The sequence below is a fragment of the Rutilus rutilus genome (assembly GCF_951802725.1).
Source record: "Rutilus rutilus genome assembly, chromosome: 25".
NCBI classification, from domain to species: domain Eukaryota; kingdom Metazoa; phylum Chordata; class Actinopteri; order Cypriniformes; family Leuciscidae; genus Rutilus; species Rutilus rutilus.
Genome location: NC_140229.1, coordinates 23,286,301 through 23,308,158, shown reverse-complemented (window position 1 = coordinate 23,308,158; position 21,858 = coordinate 23,286,301). Strand labels below are relative to the sequence as shown.

Genomic DNA, 21,858 nt, shown 5'->3' with positions numbered 1-21,858 from the left:
AGGTGAGCCCAGCAGTGACTCAAACCACGTGACCACGCCGCTTCATTCCTGTGCATATCTGACCATCGATTTAACCAGACTTGTTTTAAACAGTGGAAGTGGTTAAACTTGTACCCTATTTTGTTTTATCATAATAGTCAGAATATATAAAAATATAAAATCATTACGTTTAATAGGCTAAATGTTTTTTAGATGATTTGTAAAATCATATTCCGTGCAATAATCCTATCCATTTTGAGACACGAGCATGATTTTCGGTTCTTCTCTAGGTTATATGGTATTGTTATTTGAGATGTTAAGAAAAGTGATTTGAAAGAAAAAAAGTTATTTTGATTAAGTGTGTAGCTTAAAATCACTAATATCTTGCTCAAATATGCTTATGGTGACATGTTGCCTTATCAGTATTTGCGACTATTAATCTTCCTATCTTTATATTTAAATGTTTATTAATCAAATAAACCTTTCAGAATTTCTTTTCACATGAATTGCGTTGCTTCAAAACAAAATTCAATAAAATATATTTTTTATTTGAGACTAGAAATAGGCATATTATCCTTAAAGAGACTTTACCCCATCCCATTGTAATATACATTTTGATGTAATAAATACAGTGCATAATATACATAATATATTGGTTTGATCAAAGAGCATATCCAACTGGGACAAACAACACCAAAACACCCCCTAGTGGATTGTATTTGTATTTTGCAAGCAGTTATTATGTATTGCACAATATTATGGAGGACCAAATCTGCTGAAATAAATAAATAAACAAACATGGAAATAGATATATGTGGGGATAGTAAAAAAAATAAAAATAAAAATAATAATGAACGCATAAAAAAAATAAAAATAATTATATATATATATATATATATATATATACACACACACACACACATGAAAATATAAATAAATTCAGGATTACATTGAATTGAATTATTTATTTTTAATTTCTGCAGGCTTGATCCTCCATATTTTATAACTGAATTTTTTTTATTAAGTTAATTAAACATTAGAATAACTAGAAAACATTATTATTGGTGCATTAATATACCTTACAGCTCTTCAGGCATATTTTTTAGACAAATTCATGCGAGGCAGAAAAAGTAGAAAAGTTCTACTGAAGATGCAGCATTTAATAGCAACTAAAAACATTATACATAAAAGCACATTTAATTAATATATTACTCTAATCAAAATATTTTTAAATACATTTTTATAAAAAGTTTTTTAAAGATTGATGGTTTTTAACTTTTAAACCCACTTGAATCTTTACACAAAGTAACATAAACCATTATAATTGTGCCGATTGTACGTCAAAATCACATGACCAAAACTCAATTTTTGGTACTAGTCATTGTACTGTAATGATCAAATGAAATCATTACTCACACAATACAAGTCAGGAGTGCTCACAATATAATTATACCATGATTATTATAGAATAAATTATACATTTCTTTGAATGACACATGCTTTAATCAGGTGTCACGCCTTTAACATGGTGTACCGACCAGTGCGTTTATGAGACAGTTACAGTACACTGGTCTAATGGGAGTGTAACTATTATTATGCAACAAACTTGTGTTTTCGAGTGGGTACAAAGTGCACAGTGTAAGGCACTGCAGTACTATAGTGTGGCAATCACTCTGCCATTGTTTCAAACGTATAAGGCTTTTCTCAGTCCGTGTGAATTAGCAGCTAGAGATATCCATTGTGCAAAGTTGTGGAGTGACGGGGGAAACAGCAATGTTTCGATGATCTGGTCCACTTCAGAAAGCCTTACGCATCACTTAAAGAGAAAACAATATAAGCCACAATCATTGATCTGGAGCGAATGACACAAAAGAGTTTGAGTTCCAGGGGAACTACAACACCAGTCATGTAATGAGAGCGGTGATATGTGTGCTTTAACTCGACTCTACTGACCAGGTAGACGTCCAGACCAGACTCGGGTGTGCCCGGAAGAGGAGGAGCGCTGTCCTCCAGAGCAAGAGTCGAGCTCGACGTTCTACACGAAAGAAGAAAAGAAACCTTGATAAGTCAGACAGAAAGCTATGGTGCCAATAACATTGTATTTAAGTCCTGTGAAGAAATATGGAAGTTCACAAAGACCTTTTTCATTAAACTAATATTTATATATTAGTGTGACTAAGTGTGTGCGTGTGGTCCAGGTATTCCCAACGTTATGAGGACCAAAAATGTGTGAGGAAAACAACTTATAAATCATATGAAATTAATTTTTTTGAAAATGTAAAAATGCAGTTGTGTGTGATGGGTAGGTTTAGGGTTAGGGTTAGTGTAAGGGGACAGAATATACAGCTTGTACAGTGTAAAAGCCATTACGTCTATGGAAAGTCCCCATTAAAACGTGTGTGAGTGTGTGTTTGTGTGCATGTGTGTGTGTGTGAGTGTGTGTGTGTAAGTGCGCGCGTGTGTGTGTAAGGGTGTGAGCGTGCGTGTGTTTGTGTGAGCGTGTGTGAGTCAGTGAGCGTGTGTGTGAGTATGTGAGCGTGCGTGCGCGTGTGAGCATGTGTGTGTGTGTGAGTGTGTATGAGAGCATGTGTGTGTGTTAGATAAACACCTGTTTTCTGTTTGCAGTTCAGTGGTTACATCATCTATAGAGTAAGCAGAAGACAAAGTGGCCGCTGAAATAGCTGGATCGAGTCTTGTGGAGCTTGGAATAACATCAGGTTTCTGAGAGGAGTGTGTATCTGTCAAACAGAAGTAGCATTGGAAGAAATTATCAAAAATTGTATGGCATCCCTTGTAAAAATAGAAGTACACTTTAGTAAACTTTTAAAAAAAATACTACACTTGAAATGAATATAGCGAATGAAACGACTTATGTACACCTTTATATGTAATTTCAATACGCGTGTCATGAATTTAAATATATTTGTAATTACACATTTGTGATGAAGTTGCAATTTAAAACTAACTTTAAATATAATACTGTACAACACTATCACATGTATGTTTTAGTTCTAGTTCCTGTTTCCATTGTTCTCATTTTCCCACCACTAGTTAGTTTCCTTGGTTACTGATCAAGTTACGCACCTGTTTCAGTTTGTGTTGATTAGCCTCAATTGTGTATTTAAGCCCTTAGTTTACATTGTTTGCGCTATACATGGTTATGTACTCTTTACTCCTAGTTAGATTCTGATTAAAGACTGTTTGTTTGTTGTACTCCATTTATCGTGCGCTCATTGCAACCACTCAAATCATTACAAAAACACTACAGTTAAAACGATAATCAAGTACTTTGTTAGTCAACACATTAAATTAAGTGTACTTCTTGAAAGCATGACAAAAGACTATTAAAACACAATGATTTAAAATCTACTTTAATGTAAAACTATTAATTTGGCATTACATACTTTTTAAAAGTGTACTCAAGTGTGTTAAGAAATACTCATTAAAAGCGTACTCTCTTTAAGTTCACTTAAGTGGCCTTTTACAGTATTTAAGTAATACTATGTTATCGGCAAGAATAGTTTTTTTAAAATGTACTTTTATAATCTACAAGTGCACATTCAATAAGTGAACTTTTTCAAGAAAAAAGAGAGATCCATTTTCAAATTCAATGAATATTTGCTCACCCTCAAATCGCTCCAAAAATAACAACATCATACATGTTCTGTCGTTCTAAATAATGACAGAATACATTTTTTGGGGTTGAACTGTAAGATTTTTAAATGTGTGTAAAAGGGAAGTACTCTTCTAAGTCGGCTAGTACAAGAAGCACCTTCGTTATCCCCTTGTGTAGAAGAATCCACATCGATGTTTTCGAGTTTTTCAAGGCTTTGCGCCCTCCTCTCCTCTTGACTCTCTTCTTTTACAGTCGACAGAACTTCCTGTGAGGCTGACCTACACTGGATAGAGTTTTTCTTCCTTTTCGAGGACGTACCACGAAGAGCTAAAAGTAAAGAAGGGGGGAAAGAAAGAGGGAGAAATGTGAGATGTGGTACAGCATTTCAAACAATCATATTATTTTTAATCAAAATTCCATTGTAAATAATAAAGAAGCATTAAACTTACGGTGAATCTTTTTAAATACTGTGCCACCCATGAATTTCAGGAATCTGTCAGCGTAGAAATTAGGTCTATGGACAGATACTGTGTCCTAGTATGCAAAGTTGCAAAGAGCCATACATCAAAATAATGTTCAAATAGTATAAGAAAATAATATTTCAGTGTAAAAAATGGAAAAATACATACACCATCATGCACAAGAGCCTTCCATGAGTGTTCAACCTTCTTTATAAGTCTATGTATATAAGATAGAAATATTCAGTATTCAACATTTAATTATGAATATCAGTATCAGTAATTATGAAGTATTCATTTTTTGTCAGGTGTGTCACAGTCATGTGGCTGCAAACACACATGAAGATGAAGACCAGAGGGGTAAATCCACAATATATAGACTTTATTTACAAACTCAAACTCACAGGAGATCACAAAGAACCACACAATAACACAAACATAATCTCAGACAAGAACTGACCAAGAGAAACTGAAACACAGGCGCTCCGTCCGAAATCGCATACTGTCTAATAAGTAGGTGCTACTTTGAATTTGAATTTACATCGTGACCGTTAAAAAAGTACGCTCTATATAAGTATGAATGTGTGTAGTATGAATTTAATCCAGACGTACTACATTTGCCATGTCGATACTGTCACATGACCTTAGGCTTACTGTTTTTTGCATACTATATAGTAGGGAAGTATTCGATTTCGGACGCAGCGAGGGAGTATAAATACTAGATACAAACAAAGGAAACTAAATGAAGAACAGGTGAACATAATCAAACAATCAGTTAGTTACCATAGAAACAAACTAACAACGGGAACTAAACACAGAAAGGAAACACAGGAACTGTAACATAACTGTTATAAGGAGACTCATACCTGTAGGACTGCAGGATATCAATAATCCCCAAAAAGATCAGCAACTTCTCTTCTTTGTGTTTAGCAGGGATGCCACCCAATCTAGAAAAAAAACACATGATTATTTCAAAACTAATCCAAGGTCAGTCATAAAATCTATTGGAAATGTTTTAAAAGAACAGAGGAAGCATTTTACATTTTTTGACATTCTAATACCCCCCTTTTTTAGTCGATCAGATTCCCTGACAACACTATTTTTTCTATGAATCATTTTGTGTATTCAGATTAGCTGAAAAAAAAAGAGAATTATATATATTTATACCATGGTCTTTCTGAATACTCTATTCTGATTGGCTGGAAGGTGTGCAATAAAACCGTTTAATGCACAGGTAGTTCCAGTCAGTCTAATCACCATTCTATATTAATGCACTGTTTTCGTTGAATCGCACACACACATATGTCAATTGGAGATTGCGCTGCGCGCGCACACAGAAACATTCAGGAGCACAGAAACTTTTCAATGCTGCCCTGCCACTTTTAGTAATAAAATAGCTTTGCAACTGAACTGCTACATTATTATATTTCTCAGTAACAAGGGGATAACATTGCTGGTTTTGAATTAAACTCACAGCATCATTGTTAATATATAGAGAGAGATGCTGAAAACACAGGTAATAATCTCTCTCTCTTTCTCTCAATAATTAATTCAATTTAATTAATTAAATGTAATCTTACGCACCACTTTATCTCAGTCTGATTCAAAGTGGACAGATCTACGAGCGGTAACTAAAATAACCGTCAATTTTACCGTCAAATAACACGCTGCAAACATCAATAACAGCTTTAAGTTGTCAATGCTGGCAAATGACCATGGTATAACATATATATCACCAAGGCTGCATTTATATTTGATCAAAAAATACAGTAAAACAGTAGTATTTGTGGGTAACACTTTATTTTGATGGTCCCTTTTGAACATTCTGTTGACTATAAGTAACTTTGCAACTACATGTCAACTAACTCTCATCAGAGTATTAGTAGACGGTCTGCTTAATATCTGCTAACTCTTTATTGTGATGCTCCTCAACAGACATTATACTGACTATAAGTAACTTTGCAACTACAAGTCAACTTATTCTAACCCGAACCCAAACAGTCTACTAATACTCTACTAACACTATTCATTTTCTTCTGTGTGAGCCTCTGAGTGAGTTCACGAGAGCGTGAGAACTGAGAAGATGGCGCAGATGGGTCTCGATGTAGTGTTTAAAATGGTTCTAAAGTGTGCATTTCCTGGATGTCCGAATCGTGAGAAACCAACAAGAAAACGTAAAAGTGCCTTACCAATGCCACAAAATGAATGGCTTACCTTTCACACTTTCCCATTAAATGACCGTGAGCGTCATCATCTCAGTTCTCGCGCATGTGTCGCGGTGCTCTCGTGAACTCACTCAGGCCCACACGCAAGAAAATCAATAGTTGAATAAAGTTGTTGTTTTTGGGGTTTTTTTGCGCACAAAAATTATTCCTGTCACTTGATAAACTTAAGGTTGAGCCACTGTAATTACTTGGACTATTTTAACAATGTCTTTACTAACTTTTCTGGGCCAGCAGATGAAATTACCTTGCAGCCTATGGAGGAGTGAGCCAGCTCTCAGATTTCATCAAAAATATCTTAATTTGTGTTCCGAAGATGAACTAAAGTCTTACAGGGTTGGAACAACATGAGGCCGAGTAATTACTGACAGAATTTCATTTTTGGGTGAACTAACCCTTTAAAGGGACCATCAAAATAAAGTGAAAACATATTGTGAAATTTTGTGACAATTTAAAATAACTGTTTTCTTTTTTAATATATTTTAAAATGTCATTTATCTGTGTGATGGCAAATTTACTGCCATTACGGCTTAATATTTTTGTGCTGCTTTTTTTTTCTTCATTATTCTTTGTATAATATAAAGTAAGAAAAAAAAAACCAACAGCATTTATTATCAATTTAATGCATCCTTGCTGAATGAAAGTGTTAATTTCTTTTATTTATTTTTAAAAGTACTGACCCCAAACTTTTGAATGACATTTTTGGAGAAAGGGTGTGTGGTGAAAGTTTGCCAAACAACTTAAACCAAGGCTGCATTTATTTGATCAAAAATACAGTAAAAACAGTAACATTGTGAAATATTGTTACAATTTAAAATAGCAGTTTTCTTTTTTAATATATTTTAAAATGCCATTTATACCTGTGATGGCAAAGCTGAATTTTCAGCAGCCATTGCTGCCTAATATTTTTGTGGAAACTGCTGTATTTTTTTCAGTATTCTTTGATGAATATAAAGTTAAAAAAACAAAAAAACAACAACAGCATTTATTATCAATTTAATGCATCCTTGCTAAATGAAAGTGTTAATTTCTTTTTTTAAACGAAAAGTACTGACCCCAAACTTTTGAACAGAAGGCTGACATGTCTTTGAAGGATATATTTTTGGAGAAAGGGCGTGTGGTGAAAGTTTGCCAAACAACATAAACCGCTTACGGCATCTTTTATTTCTGTTTACTCTGAAAACGGAGCGATTCCACTCACGTGTCGTCATCGCCGTCAGCGAGAGGCTCGGCAGCTTTGCCGTCTCCTTGAATGGACTCGCGGGCTGTGGAGTACAGGACCTTCTGCCCACCCTGACGCTTACTGTCCCCTCTGCCTCCTCTCCCCCTCATCTTCCTGTCCAGAACATGGATTCCCAGCAGCAAACTGTAGTCCATGATTTTAAAGCTTTCCAGCACCTGAGGAAGAAAATTTATTGAAATCACAACCACAAGTGACTTATAATGCCAAAGGGCCCTATCATACAGCTGGCGCAATGCAGCGCCAGGCGCGACGCAAGTTTTTTTTGCTAGTTTCAGCCTGACGCAGTTATCATTTTCTCGTCCTGCGCCATGCTGTTTAAATTGCAAATGCATTTGCGCCCATTTGTGCGCCCATGGGCTGCTGGTCTGAAAACGAGGTGTGTTCAGGCGCATTATTGCCGAGTTGCTATTTTGAGGCAACTGAAATAGACTGAGCCATTCACCAACTGAAACCTGGTCTAAAGTCAATGGCGCAGTGTTTATTTTTTTGTTATTTAAACCTTCATCCTTCCCTCGGGTCATTTTGACCCGGAATGTTTTTTGTAAATTTTTTAATAATTGACCTTTGTCGCACTTGAACCACGAATACACACAAATAAAATTGCATGGATTCGAGGAGTTTTGTGTAACAAACCAGGAATGAATGGAATGTGAGGAATGCTTCAGTACACATAGAAAACCTAAAAATGCTAAAACTTAACCAAAAAATAATTTTATAATGTTATATGTGTATCTGAATGCATCCTTAAGAAAAACTGACTTTAGGACCCAGGGGAAACAGCTCATTTGCTCCAAATAGTGCTATAAATGCCATCTAGTGGCTAGAGTCATAAAAATATCATTTTTATATAAAAAAAAATTCCACAATAGATATTTTGAGCTGAATTAAAAGGTTTTATTTTATTATTTTATAAGGCTATAAGGTGAAAGAATGTGCTTAAATTACTATTTTTGATTGATTAAATATAGTAATTTAAAGGTAAATACATTTTTTTATTTTTTTTATCTCCAAAAAATTGCATTAAAAAATAGAAAAGATATTATCAGAATGAAATAAAATAAGCTTTTTGGACAAAAAAAAAAAAGAAGTATAATTTTAGTGCTTCGATCTTTTTTGACCCGCGAGGGAAGGATTTGTAACAAAATGCGAGGGAAGGATGAGCGCATTAGAAATATGAGCATACAGCAGCACACAAACATGCCAAATATTAAAAATAAAAGGATTACTATGTAAATTATTATTATTGTGTACATAATGATATGGTGGAATCCGGCTTGTCCCGTAGATGATTTGCTTGTAAGCTTTAAACTTGCGCATGAACAGATCCGTTTGCTCTCTGGAGAAGCGTTCAGTCTTTCCGCTTGCAAATTCCACAAAGAAAATAATGCACATGTAAATAGCGAATCCGCCATGGTGTGAGCGCAACTGGCTTTTAAAGGGAATGGTAGATGACACTCTGATTGGTTTATTGCACGTTAAGCCCAAAACACACCCATTACTCATTAAGAGAATAGGGACAACATTTTTAGACTATGCACCGGGAGCGCCGACCATTTTTCTCGTTGTTAAAGTAGCAAAAATGGATTCGGAAATGCCCTAAGTGCACTTGTAACCCCTCTCACCGGGTCCTTCACACCCCGCTCCGTGCGGGTCTCCGGCATGAGAGTCAGGCGCTCTAACAAGGAGGCTAAAGACTGCAGCCTCTAGCATTTGTTGCTAGAGCGCCTATTGAGATCAGAGGAGTGAGGTTTACTCGCACAGCAACTACTAGCTGGCCTCCGTTACACGCTTGCGATTTAGACCATGCGCTTAGATCGTTAAAATAGGGCCCAAAGATTTCTACAGTGTTCAACAACACGGACTCACCCGACAATCTCTCTGAAGAGTCTTCATCAAGGCGCTGTACGTGTCTGCATCGAAGTAAAGACCTTCGTGCATCTCCTGGAAGTCCAGATCTTTAAAGGTCGGGGAAGATTTGCTGCGCTCCTTCCGTGACGCTCTGCGTTTGTAAGTGGAGCCCTTCAAGTCGTATTTGTAGTGCATTTTCATAGAGCGAGGCAGAATGTTGTTCATCACCACCAATCTGATATTAACACCGCCACACTGAATGCAATACAGCCCGTAAAACTTCGGTAAGAGGGTCCTTGGGTTCTGATTCAGATTCTGCAATCGAGAAGGACAGATACGTTTTTCAAAATCGCTGTGAAAAATATGGTATACTTACTGTAAAATTGAAGATAGTGGGGGTTGACTGTTAACTGACTGTTTTATGTGTTTTTAATGTGCAGTATAGTCCTGTATTTCTACAGTAAACAGGGCCATGAAAAGGCAATAAAATGATTTTTCTTGAGTCTGCATTACTCATTTTTATATTTAAACATTCATTTTAAATTTGAGGAACTGGAATGTTTTAGATGAAAAAAAGAATCACTAAAGAGGGTGAATAGTGCAGTTTCTTCCTGTATTATTGTCACTCTTGTGGCAGGTCGTGTGGCTCACCATGTAATATCCTGGAAGCAGCTTCTGCAGAAATTCAGCTTCTTTGTGCTGCACAGTCTTTATAATGAACTCATCATCACTGGTTAAGTAAAACCATGAGCTACTCGCTCCAGGGTTCGACAGCTCGATCAGAGGTTCTTTACAAATAGAGTACTGCAGATAAAAACATGCATTAATAATGCAGATTCTACAAACACACGTGCACTTTCATTTAAAATGGTCTCATTTATGTGTAGTTAATGTTCACTAAAACTACTTAAAATAATTGAAATAAATAAAATATAAATATCAGATGGGGAAAAAAAACTTAAAATGAAATGATAATTATATGCTGCCTTGGCAACTACCTGAAATAAAATAAGTTTATATTGAAATACTAAAATGACAAAACTAAAACTGAAATAAATATAAATTAAAGCTTAACAAAAATATAAAAAACTAAATATATTATAGAAATACATTATATGAATAAATATTAGAATAATAAATAAACAATACGGAAATAACACTGCCTCGTTTGTGTCCCTTTATTTTTCATTAGCTATTTATTATTTTTTGTCCTATTATTTAATATATTGACTGTTTAATGTAATGCAACATTTGAAATAAAACATTAATTTTGATCAGAATTTTAAGTTTAAAACATTCGATTTTAAAGGGGCTATATGTAAGGATTTTCATGTATTAATTGCTTTTTTTTATTGCCAATGTGTGAACAGCTTATAATGAAACTTCATAAAAAACTTCCCAGATATCCTACTTTGTCTATGAAAGTAGACTATTTATTATGTGAAGGAGTCGGGAGGTTTTCGCTGGAAAAATCCAAAGTATGTGATGTTTACGCTCCCCGGAGCCTCTCTTCTGTTCAATGACACATGAAACAAATGCTTATACAATGTTCAGGATAATGGCGAAAGAGCTATTCCGTACTGAAATGTCAATGTGTCATACAAAGAAAAGGGATTCATTCAAACTATAGCCTCACATAGCCAGATCTATATAGTCTATAGTCTTAAATATACTTTATAATCAAACTATCATATCAGCGTGATTTTAATGACCTCATCTGTCGACATGATGACAGGGACTCGGAGAACTGGTGCAAACATATCCACATCACTATGATCAGATGCTGTCTTCTCACTGCTGTCATTTTTGTTGTCTGTTTATTTTGTTAATGAGAGGAAAGTGCACTGCACATATTTACATATTCATCTAAACGTCGCTCTCAGCAGTGTGGATGGTGTCGGGGTGTTCGTTATCAGTATATCACTGCAAAGGTATTTCAAACTTCTTTTTACTATATATCGTATATCGGAGCACTTAATCACGTTCAGTATTTGCAAGCAAGAGCAATAGGTTGCTGGCTGCAGTTCACGTAACGGCCACCAGTGTCACTAATAACAAGGGTTTCTGAATTCTACATATAGCCCATTTAATCTTTTTTTTTTTTTGAGAATATGATTTCAGCAGTAAATTTGTTTAGATTAAATCATTTCATAAAATTTTCATGTAAATTATTATCTTAGTCTTACCAGATAATCGTCTGGTTTAATCCCAAAGAGCTCCCTAAAGTAACGGAAAGCCAAAGGAGCATAATTCTTAAAGCGAAAGTCAGGGTAATGATGAGCTGGGGTCAGATTACTGCCTTCGCTGAAAGACAAAAGATACAATATTCATAACTTTGTTATTAAAACAAAACTGTGTAGCACTATTTCAAAACCTAGTTACCCAACACAGCCTTTTTAGACATTGACCAATTACTGACCAATTGCAGTAGGAACTCAGCTGTGCTAATTAATCATGCAGAAAATATTACACAAGCTTATGTCAAAACACAACAGAACTGTTGACATTTGGAACAGGGCCATTGTATCTCAGTGTTTGAATAGTGAGTAAATGGCAACCACACATTACATCTGTCGAGTGTGAAGCTCGGTACATGTACGTTAATGCTGTACCTTGGGAGAAAGGCACTCTCAACAACGTAAAAGTCTTGCATGAGAACATCTCTGTCTGGTTTGGAGGTCAGATTGCCGACTGTGTAGCCAATGCCGAGCTGGATGGCTCCTCTCAAGGCTTCAGCTGTGGGCTGAAGAAAATGAATGAAAAAACAGGAAAATACTGACACGCACAGAAAAAAATAATCATCACTGTGCAGAGATAAAGGCCACTCTTATCAGTACTACAGTAACAACACACATGGGAGGAAGTCACAGACAAGGAAGTTGAAGCATATGGCCACGTTTAGAGGGCATTTACAAGAAGACATTTACTTGGCATTATTGGTAGAATGTCACAATGTGAGCAAATAAATATAAGAATATACAGTATTGTGAAAAAAATACAGTATTGTGAAACTGTAACACTCTTGGATTGTGATGGCAGCTGCAAAGAACGTGTAAAATCTAGTGTTTTATCAAACATTTAGAATACTAGTATAACTCTGAACCAACTAACTGTCTTTCACGGACTCAATTATTTTCACTTTAATTTTGGAAACTAATCCTGGACTTATAATTGTCACTGTCAATGCAGGGAAGAGGAGAGGCTTGGATCTAATTGCAAACAGTATTTATTAAAGAAACAAAAAGGTAATCCATGCAAGGAAGAAACAAAGCAAATATGAACAACTCTACAAACCATGCAAAGACAACAACTGACAAACACTGACTGAAACATGGGGGTATTTATACACAGGAAGACAGGAGGCTAACAAGGAACAGGTGAGGGTAATGAGTTACTATGGAAACTAATGAGTGGAATCTAACAAGGGTAACTATAGGAACAAACAAGGCAATGGAAACAAAGGAAACAGGAACTAATAACAGGAAGTCAAACAGCAGGAACAATAGGAACAAGAATACACTTCAAAATAAGAGTCCTAAACACGAGACAGGAATCATAACAATAATGACCCTACTGAATTACAAAAAAGCACAAAGCACATGCCCAAGTGAAAATAAGAAATTATATTTTGCAACTAATCCTGGTAACTAATAAACACATTTTACTAAAAAAATTTTTTGTTAATGTAATGTGTCCAGACACATTTATTTGGAATTGTAATTTTTCCTCGATGATTATAATTAGAATAATAAATACTGTAACACATTAAGGAAAATAATCTGGTACAGACAAAATTATTATTGCTGTTTTATTAAAAGTTTTTACCATAAATTCTTAATGGTATTAATACTTTAAAAATTATAAGAATCATACTTATTTTTAGTCAATTTAAGTATAATTACTTTTTAATGCATTATATATAAAATAATATAGAATAATGTTTAATACATTATATTTGAATGTATTATTTTAATATGAAATTAAATATTTTATTTATATCTTTTTTGTGTGTGGCACTACAGTAATTGTGGGGAAGGTGGGCAAGTAGGTGCTTAATTTAAATAATAATCTTAATTTTTTTGTATTTATTTGTATTCTATGATTTGGTGGTGAAAAGTGACCTGGCCATTTTCCTAAACACTTTATGTAAGATGTGTAAGTATTACAATGTATCACATTCTGTGTGTCTTTTTTCCACGCATTCCTGCAGTCTAATTATTTCTGTCTTGGTTTGTTCCAGCTATTTCTATCCTGGAATTGACAAACATTGGCCCTTAAACCCAGCAAGCCATTTTGTGGGCAAATATCCACTTTGCTAATATCCTAAAATCCCTTATATCATGAGCCTCCTGTCCATGGTACACATTGCATGGCACATGGCTATAGTGTGGTCGCATTATATAACAGTCAGTAGAAAAACAACATTTCAGACCACAAGTATGACAAATCAGATTGGGATATGCAAAGACCCAATCCTACTAAATCCCTTAAGAGCTCACAGCACAAACAATACATTGTTCTACAGAAAAATATGTTGGGTTAAGCAAAAATGATGACAATTAATCAATTCATCCCTGATAAGTACAGATAAAACTTAGTTCTGTTATGCATTGCACACACACCTTTTTGTGGTCTTTCCCCCCAGTTTTCTGAGGTCTTCCACCTCCGGTCTCGTCTGTTGTTGAACTCATCTATTATTTACAGTAAATACACAAAATGCAAAAAAATTACAATAATATAAAACTGTCTCAAGGCCCCAAGAAAGAGAAAAACAATATAACAATACTGCACAATTAAAATTAAAATAAGAATAGGTAGCTTTAGTTGTGAGCGCTGTGCACATTATCAAACAGGAAATGAAGTCATGTGATGTTCCTGTTCTTGGTAAAGTTCAAAGCTGCTGATGCAAGAGATGCAACTCTAAAGCAGCTCATTAGAAATCCGAGAATCATGTTTCCTCCTGACACAATTTAAACGTTTCGGTCGGACCGTACCTTTGTGATGCAGCATATGTGGTATTTAATCTCACAAAATTTAGAGAAGTTGCAGTTCTGCTTATTCACAGGAAAGGAGGAAACAAAGGAGGGAAAAACACATGCAAAATTAAACACTTTTCCTCTTTATACAGCAGCGCTCTATACAAATAAAACTGCCAAAGGCATCAGGGAAAATAAAAGCTGTTTGCCTCTATGACGAATGTTACAAAAACAAAGACAGATACTGTAGATAGATCGATAGATCGATAGATCGATAGATAGATAGATAGATGACAGACAGATCGATCGATCGATAGATAGATAGACAGATAACAGACAGACAGACAGACAGACAGACAGACAGACAGACAGACAGACAGACAGACAGACAGATTGATTGATTTAGATGGATAGATAGATAGATAGATAGATAGACAGACAGACAGATAGATCGACAGATAGACAGATGACAGACAGACAGATCGATCGATAGATAGACAGATGACAGGCAGACAGACAGACAGACAGACAGACAGACAGATCGATAGATAGATAGACAGATGACAGACAGACAGACAGACAGACAGACAGACAGACAGACAGATCGAGTGATAGACAGATGACAGGCAGACAGACAGACTGACTGATTGATTTAGATAGATAGATAGACAGACAGATAGATCAATAGATAGACAGATGACAGACAGACAGACAGACAGACAGACAGACAGACAGACAGATCGAGTGATAGACAGATGACAGACTGACTGACTGACTGATTGATTGATTTAGATAGATAGATAGATATATATAGATAGATAGATAGATAGATAGATAGATAGATAGATAGACAGATGACAGACTGACTGACTGATTGATTGATTTAGATAGATAGATAGATAGATAGATAGATAGATAGATAGATAGATAGATAGATAGACAGATGACAGACTGACTGACTGATTGATTGATTTAGATAGATAGATAGATAGGTAGATATAGATAGATAGATAGATAGATAGATAGATAGATAGATAGATAGATAGATAGATAGATAGATAGATAGATAGATAGATAGATAGATAGATAGATAGATAGATAGATAGATAGATAGATTAGGTTTTGTGAGATACATAAATCCATATGCTTGACTGTATTCACCAATCTGACCAATTTTGTGTTGAGACTTCAAACCTTTTACACTCTCAGGAAAATGCTTTCTTTCGATGTAAACAGGTGGGCAGCACAAAAGGGTTCACAGTAATACTTTCAGGGTACATATTAATACTCTTAACATGCTAATGTGCCCTTTTAGGGATGGATAAAGTGCCAAGTAGTCGCTTTAATGACACTGCCCCAGTATACAATCTGTTGTACCGCTAAAAGCTATTTTTTTCAGACAGTATAGCGTTCTCCTTACCTTGTAAACCACTCTGTTGCTGATCAGAGGTCAGAGTCACCGCATATCCAGCCAAAAATGACTCCTGGCGTCTACAAGAGGACATAAATAGAACATGAGTAGGTGTCAAGGGTCTGTCAGTGACTAATACTGAAAGTGAAAGACATTAAGATTGTGCACAGGCAAAGGAAACAGAGTGCTAGTGAAAGTAAACAAAGATGGAAAGAGAAATGGAATAAGTGAGAAATTAAAGCTATTTATACACACACACAAAAACACATGTGTGAGGCTCATTCGTTCCAGAAATGACAGATCGCATGCCCACACACCACTGAATGTTATGAAAGAGACTCTGCAAGATATTCAAATCCAGCACATGATGTGCACAGCCTATTTCCTGTTAATAAACTGATGGCAGCATTATAAACAAACACGTTTCTGTGCGCTATATCCCATGTCTAAGAGGAATCGCTGTAAGGAGAAAGAGTAGTTAGAAAGCATGTTCCCATGTTAAAGCATTGCAGAGAGCCATTGCAGGTTTTGATTAGTCTGTACAGACATTATTAAATGTTGAAAGCTCCTTCTTTGACGTCTATAGAACTCAAGACCCCATATTTGGCATATTTAGGTAAAAAATGAGAAATTGTACATACCTCAGCCACACTAACTGCTACAAACCAACACGGTAACTAGTTGGGAACGTGGATTAAAGTTCTTACTGTACTGACTGGCTCCTCGCAGTATAGCCTCTAATATCAAAGCAAACGGATTTGCAATTAATCATGAAATCCTTTCTAAGACGGCCTGTTCCTCAACGTCCCTGCCCACAAAACAAGCAAACAAACCAAGCCAAGTACGTAAGAGTCCTGATTCTCCAGGCATGGCCGGTAAGGCAAGGAGGATATTGCTTAAGGCGCTATTGTTTTCACGGATTTGCTGATTTGCTCATATCTGTGTCAGTGCTGCAGATGATCAGATATACAGGGCACAAAGTTATAAACACTGCACTTTATTATACTTTGCACATTATATAAAGTAAGTAACCAGCTTTTATAACCAACTTCATTTTATTTTGGTATAGGTAGCCATTAGAGTATTACATTTGCTTCTCTTTTCTCTTGAATATATTAGGCCACATAGAGACAATATACTACATATATAAAGATGCAAATAGAATAACAACAACCGTAAAAACCTAAGTAATATCAACAGTTATTAGTGCTGTTTGCTACAGACATAATATGAATGAAGGGTCAGTACTATTTAAAAAAAAAAAGATGTCCATATTCATTTATTCAGTTCACGTGTACAATGCACGTGAATACATCTCTTCTATGATGAACAAGTTTAGTTTTTTCTTAATTCAAATTATTTTGGACATTTTTGGTGTGTTCCAACTTTTCTGGTATTATAATTAAGAGAAAAAAGGATTATACTTAAATTCCTGAAGAAATAAATCCCCAAAATTGTAAGAATAATTTTTTTTTTTTTTTTTTTACTTTACATAATTATTATTATTACTTAAATGTAACAAAATAAATAGCTTATTAATATTTTAAAAACCTCAAAACAAATCAAAGTCATGTGGTGCAACCAACATGGAACAGGAAAAAAGCAACCACCTGAAATATCATGATTTTTTTTTTTTTACTCTGACCCTATTATGCCCTAGCAACTGTACAGAACACCTTAGCCGCCACATACCAACAGTTTTCAGAAAATATAAAACTCAGCTTCCCCATAAGTATTGCGTAAATGTCCTCACAGCTTGTTGTATAAAGTGTTATACACAAGTGAATGTGTCACAAGGTGTTACGGGTGCTGTAAGGTCATAAACAAGCGGTTTCATAATGAGAATGGACTTGTTAAAGATCAGAATAGCTCAAGTAATGTTGCTTTACACAACAACAAAACAAAAAGATTTCGGTTATATAAATATGACTCTCAAATCTAAATCAGAGATTTAACAGTAGTTGATATAACCGTTCCCAAAAGGTTTATTGTAAGAAAATAATTGCAGAAACGCAGCATGGTCCGAGGCTTTCCCAGTTTAGATTTCCCGACCCTTAAATCCAACTCCCATGACCCACTGTTATTGCATAACTGATGACTGGTGAAGAAGCCAGTGCATTATATGTATGGGTAGACTTAAAAAAGCCAATCTATAAATCTCTCACCACACAGCTGGTTAGACTGACACATAAATGGAAACTTTCCAGGACGGCCAATTCAAAAGCTGGATGTTCTCTTCAGTCTCAAGGGTCTAATCGTGTTCTTTACACACGGAACAAAGGGTTTGCCAGAAATAAGGATATTTGCAAGCCAAATCACAGGATGGCAGGATCAGCAGGGCTGAAATTTCCTCAAATCCTGCAACGTCCTCAATAACCTAATATTTTTAACCTAACTCTCACATCATCACTACAGCCTCACACCCGGCCTGGGGTGAAACAATAGGTCTTTATCAGTGGGGAGAGGCGTGGATTCGAGCAAAGAAGCGGAAAGCCTGTTTGCATTTGGCGTGGAGTGAGGGGAACGCAAATGACACGAGTCATGACATAAACCGGTCACATGACCCGCTCAGATCGCCACTGTAAACACAGGACATCTATAAAACAGAGCACTGGGCTTACAATTAACTGGAGAACAGTAACTAACAAAGATGATACTGATGTAAACAATTGCGTAAACAGATGAAATGACAGTTTTTGGAGATCAACGTTTAGTCTATGTGATGTTTGTATTGTATGTCAAAGCATATTAATCAAATCATAGTAAATTTGCTTAATGAGATGAAGCAACTAACTTTCTTTTTCCATACATTAAATACAGCGCTATCTTGCATCTATATAGATGTATAATACATCTGTGAATGCTTATTGGCTTATTGAGATTATCTGCAACCTTTGACAATCATGCCTGTCCCTCTCGTTCACTGTAAAAAGTGAAAACATGCAATTTTTACATTCGGTCTTTTTTTTTTACCTGAATACAGCACTGACCTGAAATGTTATGAGATCAATTTTTTTTTTTTTTACAGTAGTGCATGTTGTATTCGAATATTTCGAAAACTCAAATTTGAGTGAATATTGTGCAAAATAAATGGTAATTTCAGGAATTTTGTATCCGTCTCATTGGCTATTATTCACGACTAGTGAAAGACAAGCCAATTATTAAAGTCACCATGACATTTTTTTAATGGAATATTACAGTTTATTATATACCAAGATTTATCCGTGCACATCTTTATTTTTATTCTTTTTTGATTCTCATGTCCTCGTAATAATTAATCAAAATAACTTTCCCTCCCTCCTGCACCATCTCTTCTCTTCTCTGATGACGTGTTTACTGGCACAAGGGCGGGACAACAACCTGTCACTCACATGAGATCCACCAATAGCAAACTACAACCATCCAACTAGCCAATCAATTCCTGATGGACAAAATCAAGTCCCGCCCGACATTTGTTCTTGTTCAACAAGCCGTTCCACTTGAATATGCGTCAGAATAGAGTGGTGCAGGTGTGACATCACTTTGTAGGCCAAAGAACAGAAGCGAGTTAGCATTTTAGCATTTCCATCGTCCCGACGATTTTTTTAATGTGATTTTGTTTAATTGGTTGAAATAAGGTCTGTGGTTAACAAGCTCAAGACACTTTCACGTTTTATTCTACGACTAATATTACCACACTCGTGATTTTTTTTAAGCTGTTACGCGTCTTGAAAAAAAGTGGTTGCTAACAAGTGGCTAAATGGGACTACAGAGGCTGTCGGGGAGATTAAACGTCACCACGCCGAACAGGTAAACTCAGTCCGCTTTTACTCATTATGCGTATAATTGTGCTCTTAAACTATTCTAACTCAAACGTTCTGGGAAAATGTTTTTAGATAAAAACTAAAGCGAGTTAGTGATGATGACGTTGAATTCGTAGGGCCGTGGTGTAGTCCGTTTATAGCCTACCTTTAGCTTTTTACTTCTTTCGTCTGCATTCAGGCTTCAAAATTCATAAAAGTTGTATTCATCTGTGAAAATGATCTTGATGGATAAAACATGCAAGTAGCCTATCATACATTTTCTTTGATCGCAGATTTTGTTTTTTTTGTGATTATCCAAAAGCCTACGGGAAAATCCAATTGGGTATTTGTCGAGGGAACCAGTGTGATGGGAACCGAGTTGGCCTACAAAGTGGCGTCATACCTGCACCACTTCATAGGAAGAAAAGATTAATGCAACTTCCGTTTCATGCCAGCTTTAAGCTGCCATTACAGGGTTCTCTGGAATCGCTGATTCTGATTGGTCAACGGCTTTCTGCGATCAGACATTTTTGTATAATGGTGCAAAAATGTATAAATGACCATTGTTCCTCAAATGCAGCTGAATGTCACTCTTACTTTTTACATAATAAAATAATTTTACTGCAAATCAATATTTTTATAGGGTTCCGAATAATTTGATAAGCAGCCGTATCAAGTCAAGACATAAAGTCAATAAAAAATAAACCCCTTCAGGATGATTCAGGGTTTATTTTGTGATAACTGTCTGACTGAACATGATCCTTTACATATTGGGCTATTTTAGTGCTCATTCTGCATAATGTCATTTCAAAAATCGCTGTCAGTGGTTAATATAATACAATTTGTTTGTGTGTGTGTGTGTGTGTGTGAGTAGGCTAAATATTGTGTGAAATAATTGTTTAAACTTAGATATTTTATCTGATTCTTGTTTGAGTATTAAATTGTACCACACTGGCATTATATTAACCATCAGTTCCCCTAGATATTAACATCGACCATTAAAAAACAGGTAGTGGTCGAGCAGTAGTTTGAGGCCACAACCTTGTAATGTCCAGTCTACCATACAATAACTAACGTCAGCCCGTGATGCAGCATTCATTTCTTTAAAATTTTAGATGCTTGTATAACATGCAAAGCATCCGAGGCTTCGTGCGCAAATGTTGAAGAGCGTTTGAGGAAGTAGCGCTCCCTCCCTTTACTGTTAAACCAAACCACTTTCCCACAGAACAAAGTGCAGCCCAGCTTACTCATTACATTTTTAACGAATGGTGTTAATAAATGTAGAATACGAAAAGACACTTACGCAGCATAGAAATCCCGTTTAACCTTTTAATAAACAATTTGGCCCTAAATGTGCTAAGTAATTGTTAAACGTTATGAAGTGTTTCTCTTTACAATGATCATCAAACTGCTGTGTGTCACGCATGAAATGTGAATGTCAGATCGTTACTACATTTAAGAAAGCACTAAGTAATATTGGAATAGGCTAGAAGAAGAAGAAAAACTTACCGTCAGTGTTTTTCTGAGAAAATAAACGAAGCCTACAAGTAATAAATGGATATCATTAAGCCATGGCTTGGTTCTCAGTGACATTTGAGAGCATGTCGAGCTTCAGGTTTTGACTGTCAAACTCTCTCCGCCCACGCGCACGCGCTCAGGTTCGTGATACGCGCTCACAATAGGCTCATACATATTAAAAAAATGTTTTCATTTTAACGGGAGAAACACTTTCAACGTGTTTTTGTATATATATATTGTAAATAATGTAAACATAAGCTACTACAATAAAACCTTTTAATTAGGTTAGTTAAAGTTTTTTATCCTATTATCCATCTAAAATACTTTTTTTCCTAATTTATTAAGAGATTAAGTCTTGTTTTTATAGAATGCTTTAAGGAGAATTTCTTAATGCTGGCAAGTATAAATAGTATAATTTCTTTGGAAGAGGTTTGTAACAGTGGCCGTCACACACAGAATTTCAGATTCTTACATTTGGCCTGTCACTGGCAACTTTTAAATGCAACCTAATAATCTGTTTTTGACAGTTCAGTCTGACTAAAAATCATGTAAACACTTAAAGCAATCCCACTGAACTCCATTCGACTGTAAGGTGAGGTGTAGATCTTAAATAATGTGTTAAATCCAATGTTTATTCCAACTACTTTCACAATCTGATTTAAAGGCCCACACTGAAGTGCCTTGAAACACGCAGCATTATTCAATGTGTTGATGTAATTTCCACTGAAACAGGAAGACAGGGCGGGACATACTGGACAGAGTTTAGTTTATCACAGCTCGGCCAGAGCCGTTGAGCCCGGTAAAG

At 35.6% G+C, this 21,858-nt stretch overlaps 1 protein-coding gene across 2 annotated transcripts; it reads right to left on the bottom strand.

Moving 5' to 3' along the window:
• Nucleotides 1-1,110: 1,110 nt before the first annotated feature.
• On the bottom strand, nucleotides 1,111-21,201 carry pip5k1ba (phosphatidylinositol-4-phosphate 5-kinase, type I, beta a). Of its 2 annotated transcripts, none has more exons than XM_084400836.1 (15): nucleotides 21,045-21,201; nucleotides 15,763-15,833; nucleotides 13,989-14,057; nucleotides 11,979-12,109; nucleotides 11,553-11,670; nucleotides 10,018-10,170; nucleotides 9,385-9,681; nucleotides 7,477-7,673; nucleotides 4,920-5,000; nucleotides 4,225-4,273; nucleotides 4,045-4,129; nucleotides 3,752-3,922; nucleotides 2,588-2,717; nucleotides 1,933-2,014; nucleotides 1,111-1,795 (listed from the first exon to the last, which is right to left on the bottom strand). In XM_084400836.1, exons 3-15 carry the CDS (start codon nucleotides 14,055-14,057, stop codon nucleotides 1,793-1,795), a joined length of 1,566 nt encoding a protein of 521 aa, XP_084256962.1. In that variant the 5' UTR covers nucleotides 15,763-15,833; nucleotides 21,045-21,201; the 3' UTR covers nucleotides 1,111-1,792. The 2 variants fall into 2 exon arrangements, with proteins under 2 accessions (XP_084256962.1, XP_084256963.1); XM_084400837.1 differs by lacking the exon at nucleotides 21,045-21,201 and adding an exon at nucleotides 16,395-16,600.
• Nucleotides 21,202-21,858: the final 657 nt, after the last annotated feature.

Coding starts and splice junctions, on each gene's coding strand:
- pip5k1ba (XM_084400836.1), bottom strand. CDS start 14,057: ATGAGTTCAACAACAGACGAGACCGGAGGTGGAAGACCTCAGAAAACT. Junction 11,671..11,978: donor GAGAGTGCCTTTCTCCCAAG/GTACAGCATTAA, acceptor TTTGTCTTTCAG/CGAAGGCAGTAATCTGACCC. Junction 5,001..7,476: donor GCTGACGGCGATGACGACAC/GTGAGTGGAATC, acceptor TTTTTTTTCTAG/ATTGGGTGGCATCCCTGCTA.